The following is a 15,342-nucleotide window of genomic DNA, read 5'->3' on the forward strand; positions in this document are numbered from 1 at the left end:
TTCCACAGTATGAACAGATTCCATTGATTATATTTTTTTTGGCAATCTTGTTTTACTGATTACAAAAAGGTCAGTTAAGCAGAAGCCTTTTTCAAGACAAGCCTTTTCGTACACCAAATCTCTGTTCAGTGAGTACTTACTGAAAGAGGCATGCATGCTTTATTCTTGATAGATAATGGAACTGATATGGAGCAGATACAGGTAATATTTACAGGAATAACAGAAAATTTACTGTAATTAATTACTTGTCTGGATGTTATTCAAGTAGTAAATCTTTGTCTAAGATTTACTACTGTTTGCTCCAAGGAATGTAATTAATTCAAGTGTCATGGGAGATAGATGCTCTAAATTATTAATGAACTTCTAAGATGACTGAAATACCCAAGTCTGACTTACATGATGAAACACAATGCACTAAATAAGGCTACTTAGGGTTCACTCAGTGGCTGAATACCCTCTTGAAACATCGGTCTGCTCTAACCAAGAACGAGACGGTAAGGAGGAATACGGCACGGTGTCTGTGCCTACACAAAGCACGCACCGGCCTGCCTCAAGGCCCCTGGGACAGAGGGACTATTAGGCTGCCCTGCTCCAACACGTCTTCGTCTAGGATCAAGAATACAACGGTACTTATTCTACTTTCATTTACAGCCTGTGGCAATTCTTTAGCGAGATCATAAGGTCAGCAAGCACTAGTTTTCAACTGTTGGTCCTTCTGAGGGCACTGTTGTGGCAGGCAGACTACCATGACCATGTACAAACACCATACTTCTGCATACTGTAGTCAGGAATACGGTTTTCAGAGTTTCTAAATTCTAAGCCCCACTGGTTTAAGCTCCTGTACCGAGTACCGTGCAAACCCATGAATGTTTTAGCCACACATAATAAAGGTTAAACATTGCAGTATCTCACTTTTATGCATCAGACATCAGAGTGGAATTTGGAATCCAGTGCTGGGTACCCAGAACCACATCCAGAAAGTACAAAAAAACCCAACCTTAATAGGTCTTCAAAAATGACAATTCAATCCCTGCATTTGGCACCCAGCTGCTCTGGGTCAGCCCAGACCACCAAGAAAACAGTTCTCTCTCAGGTGTCTTTCTGAGGGTCGCCTGATGGTGCCTCTGTCTCCTCAGGAAACATGGCCCCAAAGCTAAAATTATTCCCATTTGTTCATGAGGCGTTCAGTGCAGAAGAAATGGGCACAGTCTGAGATTAACAGGCAAGATCTTGGATTCAAGGCTTTTAGAGAAACCCTCCCAGAGCTAGGTCGCCTCTGATCTTTCCTATCCAGCGAACCTCTGAACAGCAGGACTTCAAAAGAGCAGATGGACAACAGCTATTTCTGGACTTACAAAGTAGTTCAGTGGCCTGGTGGTTAAGACACGCTCTGGGAAAACAAGTTAAGTAAATGCTGAGTCTTCTAAGACATACAAGAGAATGTTAATATCCAACAGTATTTTTCTAGGTACCACAAAGTGAGTGTGACAAGGGACATTGATGTTGTCGCTCTCCTCCAGCCCGATTAAAGAGCTGTAGCTGCCTGGGAAGTTGAGACCACCACCTGGATGGCTGGCAATTTTTAACCTAACTGCTAACTCCCAAAGGGCTTTGTAAACTAGGCACTGAGCTGCTCTGTTTTGCCAAGACTCGGGTGGAAACACATTTCTGAAGGGCTGGGTGAATATTTTCAGGACTAGACCTTTGTGTTTGGAGGTTTGAATTCTGCTTAAATCACACAAAACACAGTAACACAATACAACGGAGCTTCCTGGTTTATCTATATAAATGAACTGACAGACGCACAAGTTGCGCAAGCCAAAAATAAATAGCACAGAAGGCCTTTTCTTTCTTCTAACAAAAGTCATGCATATTTATTTCTAACTTCTCTCTCTGAAATGCAAAGACACGAATTCTTGCCTTGAAACCCCATCCAAACATACCACAATTTATGATAACAACCTGAGCTTATATAGTTTTTTATTTGCACATCATTCTTCTGCCCATCTACAACAAAGTCTCATTACTAGGGAAATAAAAATATTTTCCTGACTACTCAATTAAAGCATACTTAATTGTTTGTTGTGTCATATTGTTAACAGTGATGGGTGGTAGGTCATGTTATTCCAAGGTCAGAGAAAAACCACAAGCCCGTTAATGCTCCAGGTTATAAATCAGAATTAAATCACAACAATAAATTGGGAAGCACAGTTGAGCATTTTAAACAATCAAGAGCATTATAAGGCATGCAAAAGTGATGAAACAGTGTCAGCCAGGCCACACCGCTAAATGGAAAGCTGCATTGCTTGGTGAAGGCAGAAGTAGGTCTGTATTAATTTTGATGGAATAAGCATTCCTCAAAAGTCAAAAGGTGTCAACACGACTGTCACCACACAACATTAGGCAGTTAAATAAGCCTTGGGGCTTAAGATACAGAAACCTCAGCTACTCAGTGCCACAGCAACATTGTTAAAAGTCTCTTAGGACCTTTATTAATGACAAAGGAGGAGGAGCAGACGAGAAAAAAGCCATTAAACCACCACAAATTTAAGGTGTGCAGGACCACAGACTTTTTAAATGCAAAAATATATTCAACAGACCTGATTGACAACGATGGGGAACAGCTAGTTTCGTTTAGAGAACATCGGGGATAAAAAGGAGGTCTGATACCATATTGTACGCTGTGCGTTAGTCCAATACCCCATGGCCTTTACGGCAGAGTGGAGGCGGGGGCCAGTTTCAGCCCTAGAAGATCAGGAATCCAGCAACCTGCGGGCTTTGAGAGGTAATGGTGTGCTGACCTCCAAACTCCTGGAGATACCAGAAGTGGAAAGAAAGATCCATTTTGGCATGTCTCCAAAGAAGACCCTGTCAGGACTGGAGATGGCAACCAGCATGTGAACTGGACCAGTGTTAAAGGCAGGAAAGACTATGAACCTTTCTGGCCCTTTCTTTCTGTCTCCTTCAGGTGAGTCGACCCCAGAGACTGCTGACTCCACCTTCAAATGCAGGCTTCACCCACTTAACAAGCCTTACTTACCTCTATGGAGAAAAACATTCTCAGTTTGATGAGAACAATGTTGAACAGACGAGAGCATCGTCACCTTGAGACAGACAACTTTTAAAGCAGTGTGCAATGAGTTTCCCATGCAACCCGAATTATCCTGTGATCCTATGACTGTTGTTCATAAAACCTAACTACAAAAACGTGCAAATGCCAAATTTTCATGTTGTAACTGAAGAGGAAAGTTATAGTTAAAAAAACCAACATCAACAAAAACCCAACAAACCCAGAAGACACTAATAAGGTCTCTTCCCTTTAAAGTCCTTTCAAATTTTAAAGAACGAGCAAATACAGAAAAGGTTGTATAGAAAACAAAAGCTTACTCTAAGTATATTTGACACTAATGGGTAGTTTGAAACAGCCCACCGTTGGATGGGAGGAAATCAGTTTTTATATGTTACAAGCTAAAACATTTTAATGTAATTTAAATTAAGTTGCACCTGTCTGTGGAATTAACTTTGTGATTTTAGGGAAATTGAAACAAGTTCTTCAATCAGATAACCGGTTTGCTTGTAGGCACTAACAGAATTGTTCAAAAAAGAAAACCTTGACGACAAGCAGTAGGTGAATTAGTTTGGGAAGCAGCAGTTTTGTAATTGCGGGAATGATTTTTTTCCTAAAGAGACATCATTGCTTTCTGATATAAACTAGTTAAAAAGAAAAGGTCCTCCATGAAACTTCACTGACTTGTTGAAACAAGCACTCATGTCCTTAGAACAGTTTGCCATGTTACCGGCTGGCAACTTTCAGTGAGTCCCAGAGCTAGGGAGAGCCTGTCAAATAGCAGAGAGTAAGTTCAAAAGAGCTGCAAATCAAAGAAATAGTGCAAAGACACAAGAAAGCCTTGCAAATTAGTCAGAACCACTGCTTCCTGCCATGGAGATTTAACGGGCTGAGCTGCCCTGTTTCATCTATTAGTTTGAAAAATAATAGTCTCATTTGTGACACTGGCAATCCCAGCCAACTCCTAACCCTTTCGTTTCACGTACCGTCACCAGACGCGTAGGGTGCAAGAGCACTCAAGTCAATTTGTCAAGTGAGCCATACTGCTGGACAATTTTAAGCAGCAAGGTGCCACACCACTGGCAGGAAGTATCCTAACAGAAGAAAACAGCTACGGCCAGGTAAGAGAGAGTGGTGAAGACCCCAAACCCAGCAGCAGTAGGGAGAACACACACAAGCTAGAAAGCGTGACCTCATTTTACTGCACGAATAATTAATACGCACACCTGCGGATACAAAACTCCAGGAAAAAACCATACGGTATTGGGAGAGGAAAGCAGATAACGAGATAGCAGGGGAGTGTGTTTTTCAGTGTGTCATTGTTATAGCAACAACAACGTAACACCACCATCCATCAAGAGCATTCACGACCAAAGAGTCAAGTGGCCTGCTGCTGTTTTGCTTATCTTTCTGCTTGTCAAGTGACTGCTGTACTAGTAGAAACTGTTATGCTTATTGCAAAATGATGAGTTTTATGCCAGCATTGGGATATCCATCACAAACACCTTTCACTGATGTTACAATGGTTCTTTGGGCTCTAATTACTTGGTTTCCTTGTGCATACTCTTATATTTTCCCTAAAACAGAAAAACCCACTACACTAAAAAAATCCTTGAAATTTGCATTTCTTTCCAAATACTTCTGAGAATGCTACTGCTCTTATTTGTATTACTGCATCTCGAGGAACCTCTAGCCCTGTCTTCACTGGGCTAGGGAATACCTGAAGAATAAAAGGACAATCCATTCCCCCAACAGCATGGCTGCTACTTGCTCCAGCCTGGCTGCTGAGCTGCTCACAGACTGAAGTACCAATGGCTTCTGCTGCAACAGGTAGTCCACTCTACATCGGCATAGTTCACCGGCAATACTAATGAAGCTCTCCACAATTTTGTTTTGGTGGTTTTGAAGCTCAACTGTATAGTTGAGCTTCAAAAGCCATATCTCACCTTATGTACAGCTGTTTTATCTTAAGTAGCAATGCCACAATTAACTGGATTTCTATTAAAAAAGCAACCATTATCTTCCTCATGTTAAAATGGATCAGATGTCCAGTTCAGTTCCAAGACAAAGAAAATGAATCTCTAGAGGAATGGAAGAGGAAGTATCTTTTCAGTAGCTTCTATGCCCTGATAGTATTTCAGTAGCATAGCACAGTCTGAAACAGAATGCAAGTCTCTTATTTAAATCTTCAGATTTCACAGCTAGAAGTGAAGAGATGAAAATAATTGAACCCACAGCTACCAAGAATGGAGAGTAGTTCACAAGTAACAAAATTACAAATATTAAGATGAGTTACTGAAGATAACCGTAATCAGATTTTTAATGGAAAAGGTATAGGCTCTGTTATAGTTACTCCATATTGCCACAGAACTGTATAAAGGCTCTAGAACTTGCTCAATACTTTTGGTGAGAAAAAAAATTCTGAGTAATTACTGAGCAGTAAGGCAAACCTTATAAGCTGAAGAAGCTAAAATAGGGAAAAGAGCATGCCACAGAAATAATACATAAGATTTTCTTCTGCTGCGGTGAAGACAGGGTGAGCAAGGATGCAAGTTACTGAGCTTGCACGACCGCTCCTTAGTACACTGCCTAAGATTTCTCTGTTTCAGTCTCAAAGCTGAACACGGCCTCCTAGAATAGCCCAGATAACGTGGACATAATATTTTAGATCTGCCCTTACACACTGTAATTTTTCAGGCCAGATACATACAGACTTGTCCTCCATGGCACAAGTCCACAGCAGAACTGCTGCACTCCCACGTACCGTAAATCTCCCGTGTCAGGATTGCTGCAAACTTTTAGAAAAACTAATTCCATTGCCTCTGCTTGGTAAATAAACATATATCCTTAAATAGCCCTCCATTTTTTAATATGGAAATTGAAAATCACAATTTTGTTATACTACAGACAAATGTGAGCAGTAGTTTGTTGGTTTGATTGCAGAGTCACTGCATGCCTGATCAATGCAAGCACAGAAGACTTAGAAATAACTCCTGATAAAAAAAGTTTTCTTTTTTAAGAGAAGTGGCATGGGCACTTTCCCAGATTTTTCCTGAGACCTTAAAGAAAAGAAAATTGAACCTGGACACTGCTTTCATCTGTCAGTTCTGAAAAAAGTTCAGTGCATTTGACTAGATAAAGTACAAATGTAATACAGCTGCCCGCATAACTGATCTTTAAGAGAAGGTAAGGAAGAAGACTGGTTATTTAACAGCATGGAGAAGAAATAGTAAGAAGATGCACAAGTCTGAATAAGGCAAAACCTTGGCTGCATTGGTTCTTGCTGAAAAGTAACGAAAATGCACAAGTAGGCAGCAAAGTCACTTTGTTTCAAGATCCAAGGACATTATCCCAGCAATACATGGGCTTTATCTACACAAACCTTTCTGAGATCAAGGAAAATTGTTGCAGATTACGGATATTTGATCAAGACCCACATAAAAGCTACTACAGTTAGAATACTTCAAGTGCCTAAATACACACCATAACAGCCCATTTTCGTAACTTTCACAGGAAACTCACCCCATCTGGTCTGCCATCCGAGGCTGTAACAATCAGAATATAGCGATCAGTGCTTTCTCTGTCCAAGGGCTTTCCTAAGGCTAGCAGTCCAGAACTAGTAATAAAACAAAAACATAAAATGTTATGACAACAGTTTTAAGGTGTCTACAAGCACTTTTGTTCCACTACTTTGCATTACACAGATGTTTCCCTTTAAGCAAGTTAATAAGCTTTGAGGCTTTATTACAACTGAAAGCATGTTTTGCATAGGTAAAAGCTAACAAAAACGATGACCGATTTCTAATGCTTTCTGCTCCGATAGGTGTATAATTTAGGACTAAAGTAACAGCCTAGCGATCTACAAGATTATACAAAAGATGGACCCACACTGAACACAGGACCCTGATTTCTTAGAAAGCTGCACTGCTATAATAAATGAGAAGAGAGAATCACAGGCAGTCTACTAATCACAGAGGAGTCCTGGTATCCCTGACAGGATTGCAGCAGTAATCTCTGGGAAGACAACATGCACTGTCTCATAGCATGAGTCCCCTCAGAGTTTTACAGGGGAAGGCTACTACCTTGCATGTTGTGTTACTGCAGTAAAAGTGCTGCAATGAGCTAATGCCCTGTTTCAGTGCAAGCACAGATACATCATATTCCCTAGTAATAAAATATTAACATAGGCACAAATGTTGTGGAAAACAAATTGGGATATTGGGATTATTGATGCTCACTTAAGAAAGACGACAAATAAAGGGCTACTTGGAAGCCACAGACACACACAAAAAAAAAAAAAAATTTACAAAAATGTTATTTGAAAGCGTTGCAAATTCCTGTAACTGCTGACAAATAAAACAACCTAGATTTTGCCTCTAGGATGATCTCATTCCCTCGTGCAGAAGCCTAGAAGGCACCTGGAGCTGTGCTGTAGCAACACAGAGACAAGATCCCACCAGGTACTCATTACTTTTCTATTAGGAAGCATCAGAAAAGCACTGTTGAGTTGACAATCCCGTCTCAGCAAGCTAAACTCTGCTTAACTGAACTGGCAAAAGCGATATTTTCGTGACCAGCCCTAAAGATCTGCTTTTCATTTACAGGTTTTTGGTGACTACTGGAACATAGCCCAATACGTAACAAATTGAGATCTCAAATGCCGTCCAATGCACAGGCTATTTAATACATTTGTACCAGTAAACATGGACACAGCATGATATTTATCTCTTGTTGCATGGCTAAGCAGCTTCTCCCATGAAACTCCTCCAGAAGCATCACGGTCGGCTTCTAACGTTTTAAGGAAAGTGTAACAGCATGTGATTTTGCAGTGCAAAATGCACAGGGGCTGTGATCTTGGCACACTGTGACATTTGTCAGGCACAAACATAAACTTCACTGTCTGAGTTTATATTTTATGTTCATAACCTAAGAACGGACACAGCTATTTGCTCAGAAGAAGGTCTTATTAAAAAAAACAACCAAAGCCACAGCCAACGCAAACCAAACCGAAACATTCCACCAAACCATAAGGTCTCGTTAGCTGTACTTCTTCACAACACTTGGGTGTATATAATCTGTATTTAATGATGTTTTTTCCCTTTGAGGTAAAAAATTTCTGCAGAGTTTCTGCTGTAACTTCTTACTCTCAGAGAAGACCTCAACAAACTGGTTCGAGGCCAAGACCTTTTCCAACATTGTTTTCAGCAGAGACAAATACCAACACTTACTGGCAAGCCGTTTCTTCAAATAAATACCACAGAAATAGGTGGAAACAGTGAGTGGGAGCATAACTCTCCCCTAGGATGGAAAGGTTGGTAGGTAAAATAATATCCAAGCTCAGTAATCAAAGAAGAGAGTATTTCAGGAGATGCTACGTTCAGTCTGCCTCATTGCTACATAACTAAAACATAGGCACGTGTCACGCTTTGCTTCCTCAAAAAAGGAAAAGCTAGCAACATCATGGTACCTAACAGGCTTCCTGGAGGTTGGTAAAACCCAATGGGACACACCAATACTGTCTGCAGCTTTGTAGCCCAGTAAATATGGGTTACGCCAAGCTACAACGGGGCCTCAGGTCCTGCCATGCTTCTTTGCATGGACTTGCCTTGGCCTGCTCAGAGGTTGGTTTTAGCTTTAAACAGCAATTACCTAATTAGCAGGTACCTAATACTGGTGGTGGCGTAGCTTTTGCTTACTCTTCTACAATTGTGTGGCGTGATGCCTATTTTTACATATATGTTTTTGTAACCAATGGGCAGCGATAACGCGGTTATTGTTTCTGTAACTACGTACGGAGCGGTACAGGCATGGCCTGAGGGGTGAAAGTTCAGGCACAGGTTGACACCAGAGCCCCTGGGCTACAAACACCTCTCCAGTGGCCTGCTACTGATAAAGAAACACAAGCTTAGGAGGTGCCCAAAATCAATCTGGGGTCATGAAGAGCACAACAAACGAGTATCTACATCGGTAAAAGACACCACATGCAGTGAAAGTTCAGATGCAAGACAGACTTGCACACAGATGGGGGTAAAAAAAGCAAGGCATGGTACAGAGCCTGTCAACAAACATAAAAATAACTCGAAATGGCTCCTAGAGGCAGGAGGAGGAAACTGGCAGCATCATGCTCCTAGTCCCAGAGCAGGGCTTCAGATGCTGAAGACTCAGCATAGACCCTGGCTCCAGAGGAAATTAATGCCCCGAGGGCCCAAACGGAAAGTGGAAGGGTAAAGCGTAACACCAGAGTAAAGGACAGACCTTAGAAAGTCTGTGTGTTTGTACCTATATATTTTAATATATAGTAATAGATATAGTAATATAAATAAATAAAATTTAATATAAAATACTTTATATGTTTTAATATTAAAATAATATATAATATAATTATAAGAGATTCTATAAATTATATCGATATTAATATATTACTATTAGTTATTAAAATATATTTATATTATATAAATATGTTTATATACACAGTTATATAAATAAATAAATGTAGCTCTATGTATAGCTATATATCATTAAAATACAATGTGTTGTGAAGAAGTACGGCTAATATCATTAAAATCTATACATACATATGATTATAAAAATATAAATGTTAAAATTACATATATCCATACATTAGATTATACTTTTTATATTTACATATATACGCATCCTATAACATATATATACATGCAATTTTCGCTATTTGCATTAGTGTCATGATAGCTGGTCTACTAATAATTGCTTGATTGAAGACTTTAATTAGACTAACAGTTAATTCTTAGCTTTGCATACGTACATGGCACAGAAGGCGGCAATCAGTGTAAAAGGGGTGGGGTTTCCAGCAACCTGTCCTCTAATTTGTGTGCGACAAATTAATAACACTGCGCATCTCATTTTAGCTCCCAGTCTCATGTACTGTCTTCTGCCAAGGAATATTCAGCTGAGCTCAACTGCTATTATTGTTATATTACTAAAGACCATTTAACTTTTAAACTAAACTTTATATAAATTATAAATAGCAGATTTTGAAACAGTAGTGACAGTACTGAGGAAGACATTCACTCCCTTTGAGGGGTGCAGGAAAGTCAGATCTATTATTAACTGACACCAAATGCTAAACCATGCTCTGTATGTTAACACTTCTCCGATTTCCAGGCGTTTCTGCAAATCAGCTAGCTACCATAATAGAGCATAAATATTTTTCAGCATTTGTTAAAGACACTGCAATAAAATATGCACATAAGAATTTCCTAGGGAAGGAACAGTGAATAAAACATAAAACACTTAGGTGCTAAAGTATTAATTCACACACACACAAAAAAGTGGAACTAAGAATAAAATATTGACAACAAATACCACTTTACTAACACTGACCCTTAGCTGCACGTATTCATTTAAATTTCTCCAATACTTTTGCGCTGTCATACTGCCTTTTTTATCTCCTCCTCCCTACCGCTGGAACAATTGCAATCTATGGTCGCCATTTCAATAGATGAACACCATTCAAGGGACAGGCTAATTTATAAAAACTCCTGTGTTTTACTCAAGGATTCACATATACTCACATTCATTTAATACCCAAGCTTTTAGTCGTCACTTTCCCTGGGGAACATAAGGAGGTACGGAATTACTACAGATGGTGCACAGGTTGTATTGCCAAAGAAGAAAGAACAAAACCATCTCACAGTCCTCAGGCTGAGGATAAAAGAGATCTGGTAGGCAGACGTGAAAGTGGCAATATTCAGTGCTCATGCCACCAGTTAGGGAATTACACAGGGATTAACTGACATGCTCCAGGATGCAAGAAAAGAATCCAGATGAGAAAAAGGAAGAGAGAGAATCATGTTCGTTCTCTCTGCCTCAGCCTTAAAGTATCTAAAAATATATTTATGTAACATTTAGATAAATTCCTGTAGCCTTAATATGCCACTCGCATCAACTATATGCTTTGTTTAATAGTAATCCTACTTTAATCTCCTATCAAGACATTTCAGCATCTAGAGAAAACGTGCAAAAAGCTTAAGAGAACTTTGCACAAACAATTTCCGAGAAAACAGAGGCAAGGAGAGCAGGAGGAGAAAACACTTCAAAGAGCTCTCCTTTTTACCAAGAGGCAACAGATCAAAACGGCAAACGCACGCCTGAGTTTGTGCTGAAACCCGCAATGTGCTGTGACGCTCAGACACACGTCGGTGGGGTTGGTAGGTTGGGGGGGACGTACCCTGGGAGGTGACACCTGCAGACTGCTGTGACACTGCCCGTGGACACGCAGGGGTGTGCTGTGCCCGTGGCCTTCAGAGAGCACGCCCACGATGTCTTGCTTGTTTTCAGACTGAATGCACAGCTGTGACTTCTCACGTCAGCTTTAACAGCTTGACTGCTGGGTACCACCACACTGTTTAAGTCCAAAGCTGGGCAACACAGGAGCTGCCTAGGATCCAACTTCTAGAATACTCTCATGCCACGGGTTTGGCAGGCCCGAAGTTGACCCGAATTTGTATACATCTTTTAAGTCTCCCTGGTATGGAGAACTATTGGGATTTTTATGGCGCGATGGGAACAGCACTGTGATAAGCACAAGCTGTACAAAACAACTACCCACTGAGTGACTCCCCTGCTTCGGAGCACCTCTCCTGTAGCCAGGCACGCTCATTATTCAGGTCCTGAAGGTCACCGAGTAGGTGACCGACTTTCTCTCTGTTGAGGGGAGGAATGCTAGCATCGCTTGTGGGGAAAACCCTTCAAACGGGCGCTGTGCTGGAGCTCCGACTGCTCGCGCTGCCTCCGAGCTGAGGAACAAAGCACACCTTCCCTGACTCGCACTGAGAACGCCAGCCCTAGGCAAGGAATAAACCAGCAGCCCAACACTACTTCCTGCTCTTGCCACCTCAGCGAAACAGCCTCCTCTCTCTAAGCTGTCCCCTTCCTTGCCTGACAAGTCTCTATTATCAGAAGGCCCATCAACCCTGGCGGATAACAGCACCAGCATCTCTTGGGGTCTTCAAGGCTTATTTCAGGTTGTTTCGCAAGTGATTTGATTCTCTGTATACGGGAGATTTATCACAGCAAGTAACCTAGAGCTTACTCAGAACATACAGACCTGTTTCAGTACAGTCTCTCTCTCACACCGAATTAGAACAATTTTTTGCAACTATACCCGCACCATGAACAAAGAAGCCGCTAGCTACTTTTGTCCCATCCTCTACCATGGGAGGTCAGCTCACCACCCTCCCTTCTTCCTGCAAAGAAAAAAGATACTTTGGAATGTAAATAGCAGCTGCTTGGGTAAAATAAAGAAGGGAGCGATGGGACAGGCACAGACCTACCTGGAGGTTATTAATTCCTTAAGGTATCCTTTCTTCCTAACTCTATTTAAGTTGGTATTAAATTTAAGGAAAAGAGATTTTAAAACAAAACAATGCTCAAAAGACTTTCCACTACAGACTAAAATGCTTGAAGGCAGGAAACTAAAGCAAAAATTGTCCCTGTCATTATTCAAGGGCTGACAAGTATAAGGTTTTTAATTAATCCCTGGTCACTCTTTTAAATAGAATGTTTCCACCTCAGTGAGTTTTACCTACTAAAGTGTTTAAAATAAATAAATAGTCCCCTGTGAAAAATTGCAGAGTGCAGTATCATTCACAGAGCTCTCATTAACGTCTAAAAGCCAATCTACGGAACAACTTAATATGTCTGATCACAAGTCTTTTCTTTTGCTCTGAGCCCACATATTCACTTGACTGAAAAGTTACAAGTCTATTTTCTAGGGGTTTTCCACTTACCTTTCAGACAGATTAAAAACTTGTTGAGGATCTCCATTCTGAATGAGGTATCTTATAGGGTCACCCTCTCTATCAGAAGCCTTTAGGAAAAAAGAGGATAAAATGAAGTCAGTGACAAAGCTTTCTTTTCTTTCCTTCAATTATACACTGGAAAATTAACCCCTGAGGTTCTATTAAAGATATCTACAGGAATGACGCTATTCTCTCTATTTCTAAGGCAACAGTGGTAATTACAGATGGGCTACTTAAAATGAAGCCGTAGCACATCAGAATTCTTATTCTCCAGAGAAACGACAATATCCTGAATACGGACTTTCAAATTACTACCACACACAAACACACGGTATCGCAGGTATGAAATTCAGGCTTTATTCAATTACTTTTATTTTCGTGCAGCTACAGACTGATTAGACTAAACATTTTGTTTCCTTTGTTCCTATTCTTTATTTCCACTTCTTATCCAGATTCTTCTTTCTGTTAGTTTACCAGAATCTCAATCCTTTTCCCGATGCTCCACTGAGCACTGTACACATTGCAGCACTCACTCTCCACCGTAATTTGCTTTTGGGGGGATGAAGACCAGGATGAGACCTTCAAGAAGGACTATTAACAGCACCAAAACAACTATTTTCCACCTACTAGATGACAAAACAGCTTTTCAGCAGTTGAGTAAACTACTTTTGAAGTTAGGCTTTGGCTAATCTATTTCCAAAAAATGACCATGTAATTGTTACTTTTTTTGTCAAGTGGAGACACGCCTTTTCCCCAAAAAGACTATCGGGTGCTCTTCAGTGAAATACTGTTTGCTGAACTGTCTCACAGTTAAAACCATTTAGCATTCAAAATCAAAAGTGATTAAGCATGTTATCGCAGGAAAAACAAGAAAAACACTGGTATGAGAACTGCAAGGTGGCCAACCAACAAGTTCAAAGAGGGCAGATAGGGTTTAATAGGAGACAGGTCAAAATTAAAAAGAAGGTAAGGAGAGAGTATGTTTGTGTTTCTCACCTTTCAACAACCACCCTTTCTCTTATCTATTTTCTGTAAGCATTTGCTCTAGATCACAGTCGAGGACTGTGTATCTTTGAGCTGACCATCTAAAAAGCGTTTCTTAAGGGGAAAAAAAAAATTAAAAACAAGGGAAAAACCAACACACACACACACATCCACCCCCCAACATGAAGAACAGACGCACAAACTATTCCAGTGTGCAGGCAGAACAGGGAATCTAGTAAGAAACTTGCCTTAATCAAAGGAAGCATAGAGAAAATAGCGGCTAAGTCAGATGAAGGGGATCCATATAAAGAAAAAGCAAGCACAACTATACCGGGACAAAGTCAGAAAAACTCGAGGCAAAACTGTACTAAACCGAGAAAAGAATACAAAGGGTTACAAAGAGATGTTTAACTTGCAGAGGAAACTTGAGAAGCATGGTGCCTTGCCACAGTACAAACGCAGAAGGGACGATGTTGAGATGGTGAAAGAGCTAACACTTCGGGCGTTTCAGCTGTAATCAAGCAGCTAACAAAATTAAGTGTGGCAACAAAGGGGTAAAATCTCAGAAGAGGATAGGGAAAGAATAAGGCAGAGAATACGTACGTAAATAGAGCATCTTTAAATCATCTGCTGAAATTAAAGCCTGATGAAATTCATCCTAGTGTATAAAAACATGGGCTGAAGCAATCTCAAAGCCATTAGCAGTTTTCTTTTGAAAACTCACAGAGGACAAACGTGCTGAAGGGCAAACACAACATACATCTTTCACAGAGGAATGCGCCAGGATATCACAGACCAGGTAGAGCTCAATTCCCAGAAAACCACAAATAATCAAATTATTTGTAAGTACCTGCGATGACAATATGGAAATGGATAACACAAAGCTAAATTTCTCAAGAACAAAGTATGTCGAAGCAATCTAATCTTCTTTTACAACAGGTCTTATAGTAGGGATAAAGCTGTGGATGTAATAATGCATCTTAGCTACAGTAAGGCTTTTCGTACTGCCTTACGTGACATTTTCACAAACAAGTTCAGACAACGTGGTCTCCAAATGGAAGATGGGGTTAAGCAAGAATAAAACTGGGCATAAGATGGGTATTGACTAGGTACTTTAAAGGTGTGTGTATTTGTTCCAGTACCAACCCATGTTTTCATTAACAGTATCACAGTGACAGAAGAGAAAATTTGTTTCTGAAATCCATGGATGGCACCGAGTGACAGGAGGTACCAGCACGTTCAGGGTGGAATTCAGATGTTCTTATGCTGGAGATATGAACCGTCAGTAAAGACGAGTGGAAAATTGTTAACCGAGAACATAAAGTTATACAAATACTGGATGCAGAACATCTGACCAGTTGGCATCTCTGAGGACTATCGTAGATCCTAAATCACCAGAATCTATCTTTTGCGGACCTTTGCATGCTTTTTACCTTACCTCCACAGGATCCTGTCCTCACTTAACATTAAGCGTATCTTAGAGGCTTGTTCAACGTCTACATTCATCCA

General features: G+C 40.4%; 1 protein-coding gene across 4 annotated transcripts in view; it reads right to left on the minus strand.

Moving 5' to 3' along the window:
• Positions 1-15,342, minus strand: part of PCDH15 (protocadherin related 15) — a gene marked incomplete at its 3' end in the record, with an annotated part of 380,126 nt that overhangs the window by 151,587 nt on the left and 213,197 nt on the right. For all 4 annotated transcript variants that reach the window (XM_082002568.1, XM_082002565.1, XM_082002567.1 and 1 more), the window contains 2 exons: positions 12,838-12,917; positions 6,590-6,683 (listed from right to left, as the gene is read on the minus strand). In XM_082002568.1, the coding sequence (XP_081858694.1) occupies positions 6,590-6,683; positions 12,838-12,917 (174 nt within the window). The remainder of the gene's footprint in view (positions 1-6,589; positions 6,684-12,837; positions 12,918-15,342) is intronic.

The sequence above is a fragment of the Phaethon aethereus genome (assembly GCF_964289735.1).
Source record: "Phaethon aethereus genome assembly, chromosome: 7".
NCBI classification, from domain to species: Eukaryota; Metazoa; Chordata; class Aves; order Phaethontiformes; family Phaethontidae; genus Phaethon; species Phaethon aethereus.